Genomic DNA, 16331 nt, shown 5'->3' on the forward strand with positions numbered 1-16331 from the left:
ACGGGCATTATATGAAAAAACACTGTAAAACAATTTTCAAAACCTAAACATTTTCTCCTGTGTCATGTTACATAAAAATGTAGTTAATATGTAGTACTTCTGTAGATTGCGTGTAGTTGTCATGTACAAAAATTAATTATTAGGAATTCTTTTAGCTTAAACCTTATTTTATAAGGAACGCAATAAAGATAATAACTTAAAATTAGCCAATCTTGTAATGATTCATTAATCGAATAAAATTATGTGGGCAGGGCTGAAGGTTCTATCTAGCTAATAATATTCAACGGAATATCAAAATCGAGGAATATGGTCTCCAATCCTTGACGGAGAACCATTAACCTATTGTAGACCAAGGTTGTATTTTAATATTCCACCGAAAATATTGAAAATTGAATTATTTTAGCGCAGTTCAGCTGAAAAATATCGGGGTGTTATTTTGTAGCTCAGAGGAATCATATCAGTAATATTTTCCGCCATTTACCTTGAGTCGTTGAACTGTTTAAAAAGAGGGGGCTTAAGAGGGCTAAGTTCGTTTTTTTATTGGTATATTTACGACTTTTAAAATGAGACGGTATATTTTGGTATATTTCTGAGGATTGGACGGTCACACTTCTTTTCTGTGATGTGATTCAAAATTTTGTAGAAATATGAACGAAACTGAGGTAAAAGTTGAAATAAAAGCAGAAGATAATGCCAAACTCGGCGAGAACGAGACCACGCCGCTACGGCTACGGCGACTCGACGAGAACGACGAGACGCCGCTACGCACAGTTGGAATCCCTTATTCTCCGGACCCCACTGATTTCTCGACCGGTTGCAGTGGCCATGGATGGGAAAGCGACCACGACGATGTCGAGATCCTATCTTTTCCTCGTACTCCGCGAAGTGAACTGACAAAACCAAATAGTCCAACTAATGCCACCGAAGAGCCGGAGGAACCTCTTGTCAAGGCACAGCCTGAGGCTCCCGTTGTCATGGCTGAGCCTGAGGTTCCAGTTGTCAAGGCAGAACCGGCAGCTGCTGAAGTCGATTTTGCTACTGTTACAGCAATAATCGACGAACTATTCGATGGTCTCCGCGAAAACGATATAATTCAAAAATTGGAGTTAGACGAACATGGCTTGTCGGGCATTCCAAGTGGTTTCAGCAACAGGGATGAAATTAACAACATGGACTTGGAACCGCCCCAACCAGCTACGCCAGACTCAACGGACAACCTGGAAGAACTTGAAGCGTGCCGCGAAGCGACTCAGAAGGCGTTGGAAGAGTTGGATCAGTTCAAAGAGGAGCCAGATGAGCGTAAGAAGAAGAAGCGAAAGCACAAGAGGGGTGAATCTGAGGAAAGTGTTGCTGAAAAACGGACTCAAAGTAACAGTCCGGTCGATAATAATCAAAAGGAAAACAAGCGCACCTCACGGGACAATAAACGCACAAGCGAAGAGCATCAACGGGACAGGAGACGCCACCACGAACACAATCCAAGGGACGATAGACGCCATCACGAACACAATCCAAGAGACGATAGACGCCACCACGACGACAGTCATAGGTATAACAGACATCAACACGAGGATAAACCAAGGGACAAGCGTCCACGCGAGGATAATCACAGGCTCAAAAGAGGCGATCATGACGCTAACCCACGAGACAATAGACGCCACTATGAGGATAATGAAAGGGAAAGTAAACGACTACGCGAGGATCATCAAAGCGAAAAAAGACGCCATCAGGAGCATAAGCAAATGGCTATTAAACGTCTACGCGAAGATAATCAAACTGAAGTCGAAGGCAAGCGTGATCTTAGGGTGAGAGTAACATTAAATGTCCTGCCGCGCATCGCCACAATAAAACAAGCGCCGACGTCCGCAGTGGATTCAGATTCGGAGTTTGAGTGGATTTATGTTCGAGACGACGAGAGGCACATCAAAGTCGTAAATCGCGAGAAGTTGTGCCAGCAGGAGCAGAATGAGGCCGTTGCAGAGACGGCCAATCCAGAGCCATCACCACAAAAGCTGACAAAACGAGAAAAGGGCAACTTAGCCGAGAGTCGGGCCAAGCAAGTGCTCGAACTGTTCGAGCGGAAAAAATTGGACGATCAGGAAGAGGAGTTCCTTATGGTGGACACTATACACAAAGTGCCTAAGAGCGAGTCCTTCATGAGTAAAGAAGCCTTCGAGAATCCCTCGCCGATATGCAACAACTACAATGTGGTTTATGAGTTCAATTCGGCGCCGGGAACCAGGATTGATTTGGCTAAATGGGGGATGGAAGCGTTGCCCGATAGCACCAGGGATCTGCTCCGGATACTGGCCTACGATGTGGATCATCTAAAACAGGCTCAGCTCAAGGCACAGCCAAACCAGCGCATACTGAAACTAAAACAGGAACAGCTTTTCAATTCACCATTTTCCGAACCGGAGGAATTCGATTCTGCGGCCCTTTACATAAATGCCTCGACCCAAACTGACTTCAGGCCCCACACGCACAGCGTCGGCACTCAGGCAAAACTGGAGGGACAGCCGAGAGGTGCCTTCTGGCAGGAACCGGACTTCGACATGACCTTTTTGACGACGCCCCAAATGAATGTGATGTTTTCTTTGCAAGAGCTCTGCCGAACACTGCCAAGCCCCGCGCATGCCTGCATACTCTACCAAGCCCTTCAACCTGCTCTGGATAACAAGCGCGAGTTTCGTTCACACAAATGAAAAAACACACTATGTATATTGATTCTCTTTTCATTGTTTGTATAATTCGTAGTTCGTACATATAGAAACCAAAAATATATAACACTGTAGCACTTTATGTATTCCATATGCAGATTCTCATTACACATTTATCCTACTCTTCCATCAGTTTACAATTAATAAATACACATAAACACACAAATATAACAAGAACTAATGCAAACAATTGTCTTTTGCTAGATTACATTCTATTTTGGGGAACCACAACTCTCGAGTTCCAACTGCAAACTCTTTCAGTAATTAGCTAGTTAGTTAGCTTATTTAAGACTGGCCCTATATCTAAATTGTGTAAATAAGCTTGGCTGCCATCTGGCTATCAGATTGTATCATTTGCGCGCTGTAAACACGAACGGTGCCGCTTCATCCTCCTCCTGTTGCTCTAGCAGTGTCGTCCGGATCGTAGTGCGGTGCTCTTGGGCCTCCACGTCGTCATAGTCCACTGAGGAGGAGCGTAGCAGCTGGAACTGTGAGCTGGAATCGGACCTGGTGATGATCAGCGAGGCTGGCCGGGGTCCTTAAATACAACATTAAGTAGATTATTTTGGAAAAAACTTATACTTTATCGATTGATCGATCTTTACCTGCTGGCGGCTTTGCGGTTAGTCGCACTTTGCTTCCTGCTCCTTCGGAGATATATTCAACATTCGTTGCTGACTTGGCATTATTGTTGTTGTTGTTGTTGTTGTTATGATTACTGCTCGATGTTTGTTGAATCGATACCCGCTTGTCGCCCTTGACACTCCCCTGCTGCTTCAGTATAGCATTGCGACCCGAAGGCTGCGCCTGCTGCTGCTGCTGCTGCTGATGCGTGTACATGGCCGAGGCTGAGGTAAGCAATGCAGTCGTCATTGCTGGCCCACAACCAGTGGGTGTGTCATGCTCTAAAAGATCATACGGATAGGGTAAGGTACGGATGGTTTATCAGGGTAATAGGGAACCACTGCCACACGCTGTGGCAGCTGCAGAGCCACCCAATGGGTTCACCAGCACACCAACAAATAGTTCTTATTTTTAACATCGAACATCAAACTGAACAAAGAGGTTAAAAGGGCGATAAATAAACAAACACACAGTTACGGAGAGAATGGGTAAAGCTGAATAAAATGCAAGTGGTAGAGAGTTGTTCATAAGATTATCATTTATTTGATTGATACTTTCTTCTTGGGTGGGGAAGGGGTGTTTCCGTGGGGGGTAGGCTTAGTTAGGGTTAGTTGTTAGATGTTCATGTTTTATGTTAGACTGGAGTTCTTGCCATGTGTGGTGTGTGGTGTGTGGTGTGTGGGTGGAGGGTTGATTGTTCACAATTTTAAATGTCTTGTGGCCAATAATTAATCAAACTAAACTAATCGTCTTTTGAATATAACAATTGGAATGAATTAGTAATCGTCGCACAACTAAAATTTTAGTACTTTAGATAGATTTAGATAGATAATACGATAATACTGTCCAGATCGAAGCCAAGCCAAAGTAAAAGTAAATCAAACAAGGCATAAAAGAATGTTCCAGATGATATATGGTTTGGTTTTTGGTTTGGTCTGCTTTGGTCACTTACAGGATTCATTGACAATTGGTCCAATTTTAAAATGGTTTTGCCCATTGTCAGACTATAGGTTAAGTTAGAAAGCCCGCAATCCCAGTTCCCGTAATACTTCACATGCACTTTACATAGTTTCAGTTTCAGACGACGGCAAAGACTGGACATCTCACAGCTTTGTGTCGTCGTAGTGCTGCTCCCCCGAGGAGCCATTGGGTATAACCACCACCAGGGGCAGGGGCAGAGAGCTGGGTTCGGTTAGCCGCTCGCTGCTAATCGAGATTTGTCGTGCCGCAGCACGATGCATCTCATTGATACCGCCACCGACAGATTCTACATGCATAAGATCGAAGGTGCTACCGCAATACTCGTTACCGTTACCGTTGCCCCCATTGCCACCACCAGCGCCCAGACTCTGTAGGGAATGGGAGCTGGCGCTGCGATTGTAATCGGCATGCAAGTACGAGCCCGGCACCGCGTGCGTGTTGTTGTTGTTCTGAGTCTTGGCATGGTGCTGCAGGATGCTAGTCAGCTTCAGCTCGTCGGAGGGCGAGCCGAACTCGGAGGACTCGCGTATGGGTGCCAATTGCAGTTGTGAGGCTGTAGCTAACATCTCACCTGTGGGACTGGGTCGCTCACTGCTGGCCACGTCCTCGTACGCCTCCTCGTTGAGCGTTTGCAAAGTGCCGCAAATCATTTGCTCCTCCAGTGTGACCTGTGGACAAGCAGAGAGAGGCTTTAGTGGAAGATACATAGCAGCCGCTTTAGTTGCATTTGGAGAGTGTCATGGAGGCAAGCTTTGATTGAATTTGGAATCAGTCTGTGGTGTCGTGGTGTCTGCATTACCTGGAGATACTCGTAGTCGTGCACTTTAGACTGCATTTCGTTTTTGGTTAGTTAGAGAATGGTCGGAATAAGAATAGATCAAAGCACATGAGTTAGAGCGAATCGCGGCACATCAATGGTCAATCACAGATGTCCTGCACTTCTGCAGCTCTGCCGTGGGCCCTCCTCTTACCTGCTTCTCCATGTGACTGACCGAGTTCTTGCGCGACAAGGACTCGCGCGGCGGCACCAGGGCATCCGTCACGTCCTTGATCATGGGAACAGTAACTGGCGGCGCCTCCACAGCGGCGACCTGCGGCAGTGCGCGATTCTGCTTCCTCGGCTGTCGCTCGCATTCCCTCAGCGTTGTGATCAGCAGGCGAAACAGCTCCCAGTGGCCAAAGCTCAGGCCCAGCACCTGCAAGAAATTAGCCATGAAACTGGGGAAGGATTACAGTTTGAAGCGGCTCTGTCTACCGATTTGAGATCTGGCATATCGCAGTGCTTTAGTACGCGTCCATTGATGGCATTATCACGGAGCACCGGCGCCAGCTTCGTCATGGCCGGCTTCATGTCATCAATGCGCTCTAGCAGGCTGATGACACCCTCCACTGTCAGATCCGTGAGACGCGTCAGCAATATGTCCTCCTGTATACAATTTAAAGGTGGTTATTAGGGTCTCATTTCCATTTGAAGATCATCTCCTCAAACACTCACGCCAAAGGAATCGCTTGGCGAGGCAATCAGCGGCGATACGGGCTCCGTACTTGAGCTGAGGTTCCTCGATCGCATCTCGTTGGGCACAAAATCGTTCTGGAACACTTGGTAGGGCGGATAGGGCTGTGGCTGTGGCGAAGGCACATATGTGGTGGGCGCTGGCTGTTGACGCATTTGGTTGTATACGCTCGGTCTGTTTTGGATTACAAGCGAGCTCTCATCCTCAATCGTCTGCTGATCCTCTGTAAGAGAGATTTACTTCAGTTTGTATGGATTCAGGACTAGCTTTCATTGCCCGCCACTTACCCTTCAGAACCTTCCTTAAATACGGATCCAAATTGATGGTGAAGGGCAGAAAGATGCGCAAGTCTGCCACAAGCAAGTCCGATTTGTGGAGCTGCAGGAAGGCATCCAGCTTCCGCTCATCCCGATCCAGCTCCAGAAGCGGTGCAGCCTCTCGCAAATACGCAAGCTTGGGCCGCAGTCTATGGATGAGAGAGATGTAAGTAAGCGAAAGATTCACAGTACGAACCATATCTCACTTCTCGTATACGCTCTGCAGGGAGACATTCTCATCCGCATTGGTGTCCATGAACTGGTCGTGATGGAGCACTATCATGCTGGCCCTCAGGGGCCACTGTTCCGTCAGGTTGATCCAGGAGCTGAGACGGTACCAGCTAAAGTCAATCTGGAAGGCCTTCAGCAGCCGCACCGTGATGTAGATGACGTTCATCAGCCGCCGGATGCTGCGCGGATTCACGTCACTGAAGTAGTCATCGGTGAGCACTATCCGCGAGAGGTCGAGCACACCCTGGGGATTTTGACCCAGGCGATGCAGATTGGAGCCCGTCGAGCTGGCCACCGACTCGGAGAGGCGCAGCTTCTTGGCCCCGCCTGGTCGTGCCGGCCCACGCAGTTTCTCCTGGCTCGAAACTATCTCCGAGGCATTGGACAGACGTCGCGCGGATACAGAGTGCCCCAGGGTGGGTCCATCGTCGTTCTGGTACTCACCGCCGCCGCCACTCCGTTTGAACAGCAGGGCGGTCATCTGGGCTCGCTGCACCTTGCGCAGCCCGGAGTTTTGCAAGTAGACGGGCAGATGGACCAGGTTCCGCAGGAAGTCGTGGCCCCCGATGCCACCCTCGGTGAACAGGCGTCGACTGTTGGCCTCCGCCGCCTTGGCAATCACATGGGGATCCACCGAAATGAGCAGCACAAAGGGACGGTTCGGCGTGGAGAGCAGCGTCTGGACGGCGTTCAGCAGGGTGAGGATGCGTTCCGTGTCGCATGAGTCGAGGGCATCGATCACGCCCACCAGCCGGCTCTGCTGATTGGTGAACGAGTCCAGGCACTTGACCATGTCCGTCATCACCGCAACCTCGGCGCCGAGCATCGTCAGGGGTGCCGTTTCGCTGGTGCGCACCGCTCGCTTCAGCTGCCGGATGTGGGAGGTGAACAGGGCGACGCATACCTTGGCCAGAACATGCAGGTGCGTGCAGATGAGGGTGCCCAGGATGGCGGCCACCACATAGAGCACCACCTGGATCTGCTCCCGCTCCTTGGCATTGGCGTACGTGAAGTAGGCCACGATTAGGGAGATGCCAGTTACCAGGGTGACCAGCGCCAGTTCGAAGATTACGACAATGGGAATGCAGCACATGCGCCGCCAGCGCCAGCCCACGTCCGCCTTGAGGCACTTGGGGCGGAAGGCGCGGTACAGGCGGGTGGCCAGCCAGCCGTAGTGTGACTCCAAGGCACCCAGAAGGGCCGCCAGCATGTGGGCCACGGCTCCGTCGCCCGTCGGCGATGCACTGTTGGCCTCCGCAAAGTGGAAGCGCACCGGCTTGGCTTGGGAATCGGACTGGGGGCCAGGCGGGTGGCAGAATGCCACCTGCAGGATGAGGCGCAGCCGTGTCATTCGCTTCTCCAGACCATGCTGCACGGAATAGGCCCAGAGCATGTCCATCTGGTAGTTGCAGTATTTCACAGCCGCCAGCAACAGGTAGGCCACCAGCATGAAGGCTGCGGCAGATGACACGCCGCAGACCGTCGACCAGGTGCTCAGCCCGACAATGGTGCCGATGAGCAACGCCACGTGCAGACACACGATGAACAGGAGGCCGCTGGTCTTGGCCGGCGGCTCGGCCCACTGTTTGGCAAAGTTGTTCATCTCGTCGCGCAGTTTGTTGAGCAGGAAACTCTTGCCGCTGCCCCACTTGGCGTAGAGTCCGACGGTGATGGGCGTCGTCAGCGTGGGCTCGCTGAGCACATCTGCCAGGGCGGAGGAGTACAGCTCGTAGCCCAGCATGCCCTCGGAGTCCTCGTTGGTGTTGAGACGCCTGGCCCCAAACACCTGGCCGAGTATCGTCTTCTGGTGCAGGGTGTCGATGTTGTAGGGCGTCTCGCCCGCCTTGTTCGCCCGATACAGGAGCTGGCTGTGCTTGGGATTGCGCAGGAGCGCCTCCACTATTGCCTTGCTGCGCGCCCGCATGGCTATGTGCAGACAGGTGTCGCCGCGCTTATCGGCGGCCATCACCTTGGCCTTGCGGTCGAGCAGCATGTGGACTATCTCCAGATTGCGATTGCGCACGGCCCGCATGAGCGGTGTGTCGCCGTCTTTGGTGGACGACTCCAGGTCGGGGTTCGTGGATAGCAGCAGCTTCACGATCTGGATGTGGCCCTTCTCCACGGCCGTGTAGATGGCCGTCTTGCGGTCCTTGCCCTGGATATCCACGTCTGCGTGCTTCTTCAGCAGCGCCTCCACAACGGTGCGATGACCGGCCTTTACGGCGTGAATGAGGGGCGTGTCCGCCCCACGATCCTGGATATTGATGTAAGCGCCGGCTGCTATCAGGGAGGCAGCAATATCCTGGAATCCCTCACGACTGGCGATGCACAGGGCCGTCATTCCATCCTTATCCAGAGCATTCACATTCGGCTTCTTCTCCAGAATGGAACTCACGCAGTCCGTGTGTCCACCGGCAGCTGCCACCAACAGTGGAGTCCATGAGTACATCCCAGCAGTGTCCACATTGGCACCGGCCTTCAGCAGAGTGTCCACGATCTCCACGTTGCCCCGTCGACAGGCCCAGACGAGGGCTGTCGTTCCGTACTTGTCGCCGACATTCACCTTGGCACCGCACTGCACCAGTAGCTCCACAATGTCCTTGAAACCCCGTCCCGCCGCCCAGAGCAGGGCCCCCAAGTGGTAGTTGCCATGCGCATTGCCATCGGCCCCCTTTTCCAGCAGCAGCCGCACCAGTTCCGTGTGCCCCCGATAGGCGGCCCACATCAGACTCGTCCAGCCACCCTGAGGAAAGTATTCGAGTATTAGCTGGCTCTGTTTGCCGACTGGAAGGTTATTTCTTACCATATCGCGATGCTCGACCTCAGCGCCATGATCCAGTAGAAGTTGGACGACATCAAAGTGCCCATTGCGGGAGGCACACAGCAGAGCGGTCCAGTTGTCCAGATCCTCGGCCTGGACATCGGCGCCGCGTGCCAGGAATTCCCGAACGAATGCTGTGAGACCCCGTCCGGCCACAACCATCAGCACGGTGGTGGCATTCTGCAAAGGATGGAATAAATGAATACTCTGGGAAGACTAGAACTCCCAAGGACTCTGTCTGACCTCATCCCGATCATCGATGTTTAGATGCCGGCTGTCAAGGATGGCGCGCAGCCCGGAGATATCATTATTATCGATGAACTGCAGCAAGGCGCGATGTCCCAGCGAACCCATGGATTCTCCGTAGCGATTTATGTTCTGCATATGAAATAGAGAATGTGTTACTAAGGATTACGATTGGCATCGATGTGGGGATATCAATTAGAATCGAACTGAAACGAACATCATGCAGGAAATCAATTGGCTTCGGGTTATTCGGGTGTTATATGTAGAACTGTTTTGGGGGAAAGCGAGAACACATCAATCCCTAGAGGAGTCTTTAGTAATCCTCGGTATTAATTCAGGATTTCTTCAACTTATTACATGCTCAAACCAAACAAGAACCAAACTTGGGGGAACAACAACACCCAAGACACAAAACCCATGCATGGCATCCTATTTTGCAGCATTCAATGTGCCGCATCATGTGAAAGGAGTTTGGAGGGGGGGAGGGGCCCAGCAGAGTTTTTTAAAACATAAGTAATGTTGTTGATTGGTTAAAATCATCCAAAAAAGGCCATGATTCACTCGGTTGGTAATTTTTTGGCCCTCAATAAATTACGGTTATAAAAAGAATCCAGTGCGAAATTTACAGTTCTCCATGAAATCAGTATTCCAATGAAAGTGTGTCGTGGTGTCTGTGGTGCGACTGTATAAAAATATCTCAGCATGAGGGTGTTTATAAATAACTTTTGGGTAAACCCTTTTTCGCAAACCCAAAAAACACACAACCTTTATCCGTGATGATACGCGGATAGGCGAAGGTGAGGGCGTCTACGTGAGTCCCTAGACATCGTTTGATCCCATAAGCCCCGCCGCAAACAGATAGCCCATTTAGGCGTAGATCTGGACAGGTAGTGTGATAATGCCACAGATTGTCGTATTTGCTATTTGAACAAATGCCATTCACCACCACTCACGCACTGCAGTGGCTTCAAATTAATTTATTTCACTTCATTTCATTCCTTATTTTTGTCAACATCTCTTTCAATCGCAATGAAAGGTGAAATGTTCGATTAAACAAATATGTGCGAGTATGGCACATGGGGTGTTCTGTAGAGTCTCTCATTTTTAGCTTGAGATTTGCCTTGATTGTGGTTTAGTTTTCAGTTACAGTCGAGAGAAGGTGTTAAAATGCATTCGGGCATAGCAAATGCGTAGCCAGACAGACGATTGGGTAAATATTAGACCAGATACCCATTAAAAGTGTTCTAATTTGTTATTGATTAATGGGAAATCTGTGATAGGTATTCTCAAAGATCTATTAAGCATCGTATTGTCAGGAATACACACAGAATCCATTCTGCTTTTATGATATCCCATATTTTTGTACTTCTTTCATTATGGATCATAATTATTTTATTAAAGTGGTTTAAAGTTTATTAAATTATTAAAATATTTGTATTTTTTGTTGTAGGTTCAATTGAATTCCTTTTGCTGGGAAATTTTTAACCAAATTGCAGAATGCATCCCAACCAATATGCTCTTTAATCTATGGGAATTATTTACTGTTTGAGTACGAGTATACTTTACATTTTTAGATTTCTTCTTGCCTGGCGATCGCAGATTATTGAGGCTCAGCCGCGAGGCGCTCAAGATCAACTCATCGAAGCTTTTGGATAGTTTCATGATTGCTCTTTTGCTGTATCTAGCAATTAAATTTGCTCTTGAATTTGTCTCTATTTGATTAATTAGCTCTGTTTTGTTTGGTCGCGGTGTACGAGCGGAGACGGTACGACGGTACGTGCTGCGTCAAGCTGATAAAACCAGCGACTGCACAAACATGGAAATTCTGCTCTTCATTTGTCACAGTATCACATAAATCACACAATTGAGAAGGAAAAAAACAGTAACAGAATCACTCGCGAGAACTGGCATCGAGTGCTCCACCAAGTGCATACGGGTACGGTATGTGCATAATATTAATAAGCAAATATTCTTCTTTCTCTTTTTGCCGCTTCATTAATTGGCAATTAATTAATTCCCGTGCTCCAGTGCTCCCGTGCTTCCGTGCTTCTGCGATGCTGTGCGGCGCGAGCGTTTAGGTTTTCTTGAGCGTTTCTTGGGGAATGCGAAGCGAGTCGAATGCAGAAACTGTTCCGTAGTGCCGCCTTAGTAGCTCCCTGGTCGGGTCCCGTCTGACGCGTGATGTGTGGTGGGGGGTCGCTTATCATCCACTGCCGTCGCTGCTGTGAGAATGGGGTTTGCACGCAAAAGTAGTCATCTCCGTCCCACTGTAATCAGCCATGGGGTGGCAGTCGGTAGGTGTGCTCCACGCTCCACGCTCCACGCTCTATGGAAATGCCGTTTCGTGTCGCATATAATTGGCCAGAAAAACCACTCGCACTCGCACTCGCACTTAGAGGAACTTGTTTGCCAATTTTGGTATTATTATTTTGTTGACCCGCAGCTGGTGCTGCCGCTGTTGCTGCCACGAGCGTTGCACCACAACTGATTGACCAGCCAGCGGACTGGTCAGTGGCTGGTTTTGTTTGTGGTCTAAGTCTCAAGAGTCCAAGAGCCGCTGCCTTGCATAAAGAGTTTCACTTTAATTTATGCTCTCAGAAGGCCAACCGATGACCAACCATCCGCATTCGAGTGAAATGCACGTGTAATTACATCGATGTTCTTTATATGTTTATGGCTTCCATTAGGCTAATGAAACTTCTTCCCCCCCACAGAGCACTCATTCGCGACACTTGAGAATCGCGACAGAGATGGACAGTCTCTGATATCGGGGAGACACTCAATGAGCGATTGAGTTGGTTTATTTTGGACTCGACCGACAATAGAATCGCGTGTCACTTAATGGGCCCTCCAGTCAAGAGGCAGCCAACACTCGTAATCAGCCTCACGAGCCACTGACACTTCCCAGGAAAGGAAAGGAAAGCCAGCCACTTGAAGCCAGAACAGAGGCAGAACAAAGGCTGAAGAAACGAAGAACAGACCATTCTTGCAGCATTAGTGGCCTCTTCATTCGTTTTAGTAAAGCCATAAGCTGCAGCAAGCAGCCAGCAGCCAGCAGCAAGCAACAAGAAGTTTATTTTTAGATCCGATTGTATACTGGTTTTCCTCGGGGAACATTTCTCTCTCTCTTTCTCTGCATATTCTGCTTATTATGCGGGGATACCATGGGTGTAAGTGCGTGGTTCGGGGTTGTGGGTTACGGTTAACGTTAGGGGTTGGGGGTTGGGGGCTAGGGCCAAAGCAGCAGAGCAACAAACGTGACAAGAACAACAAGGAGAACAAGAATGCAAGGATCGTTGGTGTGCATTTACATGGACATGGATGTGGGAGAAACGACGCAGGGCCAGATTGAAGTGACTGAAGCGTCGAGAGGAGGTCGCGCCGGCACCACCACCGCCACCGCCACCGCCAGAGCCACCGCCACTATGATCTTGCTCTGCGTGTTCCTGATCCTGGTGTTCCTGCCCTCCAATACTCTGCGACGACTCCGATGGCTCCTCCTCGATATCGACTATAAATCGCGGCATGGACTCGTGGGGCGACGCCTCAGTGCCAGGGCCCCGATGCCCTCTGAGGTGTTGCTTGATGGCCAGGGCCCGCTCCTCGCATTCGAGCAGTGGCTGGTGCAGCGACTGGATGTCACGTGCCCCCGAGTGGTGCAGGCCGCTCACCAAAGCCGCAATGGTCCCACCACTAGCCGGGGGATGGGGGCTGGTTCCCCTTGCCCTTCCACCCCCTGTCGTTGGAGTTAGGACTGCCTCTGGAGCTGGTACTTCTTCGATTCCACTCAACATCGTTGCGGCCTTCTTTTTTGGGGGCTTGTGTGCCCTCCCATCTTTCCCCATGACGGTAGGTTTTCGCTGTACGACACTCGAAGATGTTGAAATTAATGGGGGTGCTTATCTCATCGGGGGATGTATCCTGGGATGTATCTGTGTGCATCTACGATGGTTAGTACATCATCACATATTTAATTATCTAAAGCTTTGCGTTCTAAAGCAGTTTTTAGCTTCCAATTGATTTCGATCGAAGAACGTCTGAAATGCTATTGATTGGGGGAGCAACAACAACAACAAAAGCAACATTGAGAGTCATTGCCTCTTAATGAATCCAAATTGATTGACGGATGCAAGATTCCTATATCTAGATTCCGCTATTTTCTGGTTTTTTTCCACTTGCACACACTTTCTGTATGGATCTATTCTGTGCATAAGCATTTCCTATAACACAAAGAATGGACATAGTATTGATAACATTTCTAACAGAGATTGATTCATTAATTCTCCTGGGGCTTTCTCTGTCACATGTCAGGGGCTGTCAGCTCGTTTTAGACAGATAATGGAGGGCGCCAGCACGACTATAAAGTTCTTACTTGCTTTCTTAATTGTCATACAACAGATATAAATAACAGATAGATAGATAGATAGATAGAAGACACACCTCACCCCCGCCGCTGGGACTCGTCTTTAAGCGGGCCTTGAACATTTTCGCCAAACTTTCGCCGTTTAGTTCCGTTTTGAAGGCCGATTTCGATATCGATTGAAGAGATATGTATATATGTATGCAGATTATTAATTTCCGAAGCTGCGCATCGACTGCTTGGCAAAGGCGCCTTCAATGAACTGTCGGCGCCCCGAATGGGGTAGCATCATATATAAATGTTGCCTCTGGCCCACCAAACGTTCCGATCCGCCTTATTCTATTTAGTTTTCATTAATTGAGCAAACAGCACCGATAAACCTATTCAGATAAGCCGCGGATACTAAAAGGAACACCACGCAAAGATATTACGGCTGTGGCTGCTTCCTAATAAACAAAGACAATGGAAAAGTATGGTGCTGTTAATTACCTTTTCTTAATTTCGTTTCCTCCCAGAAAGACAAATAGAATCGGACTGAAACCGGAAGGGATGAACAGAATATGAATGGAATTTCAAAAGTTACTGTATCTGATAGGAATATCTAGATTTAGATAGACAGATAAATGCATCCCACAGAAAATAGAGCGCACAACGGAAAAGCCTCTCCCTGTATCATTGATCGCGTGATGGGTTTCGTTTTTCTGCTGCTTTTGAATTGCCGCCATTTCGAGCGCCCAAAGTACAACACTTTTTAGCGTTGCATACTTTAGGGCTGCATGCCATAAAGATTTAAAAAATATATGTCATGTAAAGGTATGACGTATGTTGAAGGGTATGTACGATTCGAGGCGCCTTAACTAATCGTCACGATAAAATATAAAGAACAAAACCATACCACACCATACTAACCATATGTCCCGCCGTCTGCTTACTTATCGGTAAAACAATCTCATTTCAGGCAATATGTAGTACAGTACATACATCTGTAGTGGGAAACCCGATAAGCAGTCAGTCTCCCCCATATACCATATAGAACGGATGACAGGGCGATTAAGCTTTACTTTGTCGTCTGGCAGAACCCACCTGAACCGCAGCATTACCGCCGCGACCGAAGGAGCCGCGCAGCAGGCCGAAGGGAAAAATGCTTCCATAGCCGCTGGTACTGGCCACCGGTGCAGGCGGAGAGCCCGGATTGAGGGGCGACATCTCCGAGTAGGCCCGCCCCACCTCGTGCAATTTGGGTGTGCGCTTCATTCCGGCTCTTTCTCTCTCTCTCTCTCTCTATTGGCAACCTGGAACCACCTCCAATACCACGGGAGTGGAGTGTGTAACTCTTTTAGTACACTTTTATTATCAGTTTACAGCGTGTCACTGGACTTAAGCCCCGGGCCAAATATTTACTCGCGACTATCGTTTCCCGTTTTGGGGCCGCCCAGACGGAGACAGAGACACCACAGCACTGAGGAGCATCTCCCCGGAACGATTCTGATTCGTCTGTGATTACGGATTACGGGTATGTGTATAGGTAAACACGTAGTATATTGTTTAGCTTTAGAGAAATGCAAATTGCCCGACTATAATCTATCTGGAATATAAAAGCGGCGATTAGTCGGTGAGTGGAGCGCACGCGGCGCACTCTGCTGGAAAACTAACTGTAACCGATGGCGCAGAAAGAGAGAAACAACAGCAACAACAGCAACAACTTTCGCACACACTCTCTTTCGCGCTCTCTCGCCCTCTCTCGTGGCTTTCCTTCACTTTTTGTTTTTTTATTTTGTTTTTGATAAAATGAGAAATTGCAACCCAAAATAATACCGTTTATTAACAACGTGTGCGTGTGTTCGTGGGAACTTGAGTGGGTGTGTGTGTGTGTGTGGGTGTGCACAGACAGACACGTGATGCGGGAATGTAGGGTAATGTCAAAATGGAAACAAAAACTAAGACAAGGCTGTGTTTGGGCATGCCGAAGTGTTTCATACGCTTTCTGGAGGAATATACACAAATGGAATCTAATAACAGAGTGTTCACCGAGTTAACAACTCGTATTCTATACGATTGTGATATTTAGTGGAATATGCTTCCTTGAGAATGCGTCTTCGGAGATCTGAATGGTGATCATTCTCTTTAGAGCACCTTGGAATCTAAGTTCTCCTTTTGCATCATTTCACTCACTTGTTCTTTAGATATGCGGCCCTCGTCATTTGATGGCCCTATCGGACGCATTTCCATGAAATGCGAAATGGAGTAGACCGGAACACTCTCCACCATGTTGTACACTTTACAATGCTTTTCAATGAAATTTTGAAGCTTAGCTTGGATTTTACTGGCCAAGATTCTGCGTCAGGTAACGACCCGATATGAAAACAAACTGAGGCCCAGGCGATGGCGTTCAATCATTGGCAAGAAGCGTCTGATTTGACATCGTTTATCAGGCAAATTAGCGTCGATTTGTGATACAGTGAATTAGAAGATTTCAATTACCTTTACAGATTTGGAGTCCATTGCTTGGCATGGAAA

At 48.7% G+C, this 16331-nt stretch overlaps 3 protein-coding genes across 4 annotated transcripts; 1 reads left to right on the top strand and 2 right to left on the bottom strand.

Moving 5' to 3' along the window:
• Positions 1-647: 647 nt before the first annotated feature.
• LOC117187793 (protein panoramix-like) lies at positions 648-2705 on the top strand. Its single transcript, XM_033390642.1, has one exon. It carries the CDS (start codon positions 648-650, stop codon positions 2703-2705), a length of 2058 nt encoding a protein of 685 aa, XP_033246533.1.
• Positions 2706-2727: 22 nt separating this feature from the next.
• On the bottom strand, positions 2728-4382 carry LOC117187758 (myb-like protein AA). Its single transcript, XM_033390571.1, has 3 exons — positions 4297-4382; positions 3326-3625; positions 2728-3258 (listed from the first exon to the last, which is right to left on the bottom strand). Exons 2-3 carry the CDS (start codon positions 3591-3593, stop codon positions 3071-3073), a joined length of 456 nt encoding a protein of 151 aa, XP_033246462.1. The 5' UTR covers positions 3594-3625; positions 4297-4382; the 3' UTR covers positions 2728-3070.
• Positions 4383-4427: 45 nt separating this feature from the next.
• On the bottom strand, positions 4428-15461 carry LOC117185962 (kinase D-interacting substrate of 220 kDa). 2 transcript variants are annotated; one of them, XM_033390564.1, is made up of 9 exons: positions 14898-15461; positions 9452-9586; positions 9191-9388; positions 6363-9130; positions 6127-6305; positions 5821-6062; positions 5581-5751; positions 5297-5521; positions 4428-4993 (listed from the first exon to the last, which is right to left on the bottom strand). In XM_033390564.1, exons 1-9 carry the CDS (start codon positions 15066-15068, stop codon positions 4448-4450), a joined length of 4635 nt encoding a protein of 1544 aa, XP_033246455.1. In that variant the 5' UTR covers positions 15069-15461; the 3' UTR covers positions 4428-4447. The 2 variants fall into 2 exon arrangements, with proteins under 2 accessions (XP_033246455.1, XP_033246456.1); XM_033390565.1 differs by lacking the exon at positions 14898-15461 and adding an exon at positions 13895-14032.
• Positions 15462-16331: the final 870 nt, after the last annotated feature.

This window comes from Drosophila miranda, chromosome 3 (assembly GCF_003369915.1).
Source record: "Drosophila miranda strain MSH22 chromosome 3, D.miranda_PacBio2.1, whole genome shotgun sequence".
Classification (NCBI taxonomy): domain Eukaryota; kingdom Metazoa; phylum Arthropoda; class Insecta; order Diptera; family Drosophilidae; genus Drosophila; species Drosophila miranda.

What these genes read in the sequence shown, in the direction of transcription:
- LOC117187793 (XM_033390642.1), top strand. Translation starts at nt 648, where the DNA reads ATGAACGAAACTGAGGTAAAAGTTGAAATAAAAGCAGAAGATAATGCC.
- LOC117187758 (XM_033390571.1), bottom strand. Translation starts at nt 3,593, where the DNA reads ATGACGACTGCATTGCTTACCTCAGCCTCGGCCATGTACACGCATCAG. An exon ending in AACCGCAAAGCCGCCAGCAG is followed by an intron (nt 3,259 to 3,325) that starts GTAAAGATCGAT and finishes GTTGTATTTAAG; the next exon opens with GACCCCGGCCAGCCTCGCTG.
- LOC117185962 (XM_033390564.1), bottom strand. Translation starts at nt 15,068, where the DNA reads ATGAAGCGCACACCCAAATTGCACGAGGTGGGGCGGGCCTACTCGGAG. An exon ending in CTGCAGAGCGTATACGAGAA is followed by an intron (nt 6,306 to 6,362) that starts GTGAGATATGGT and finishes TCTCATCCATAG; the next exon opens with ACTGCGGCCCAAGCTTGCGT. An exon ending in ATATGCCAGATCTCAAATCG is followed by an intron (nt 5,522 to 5,580) that starts GTAGACAGAGCC and finishes AATTTCTTGCAG; the next exon opens with GTGCTGGGCCTGAGCTTTGG.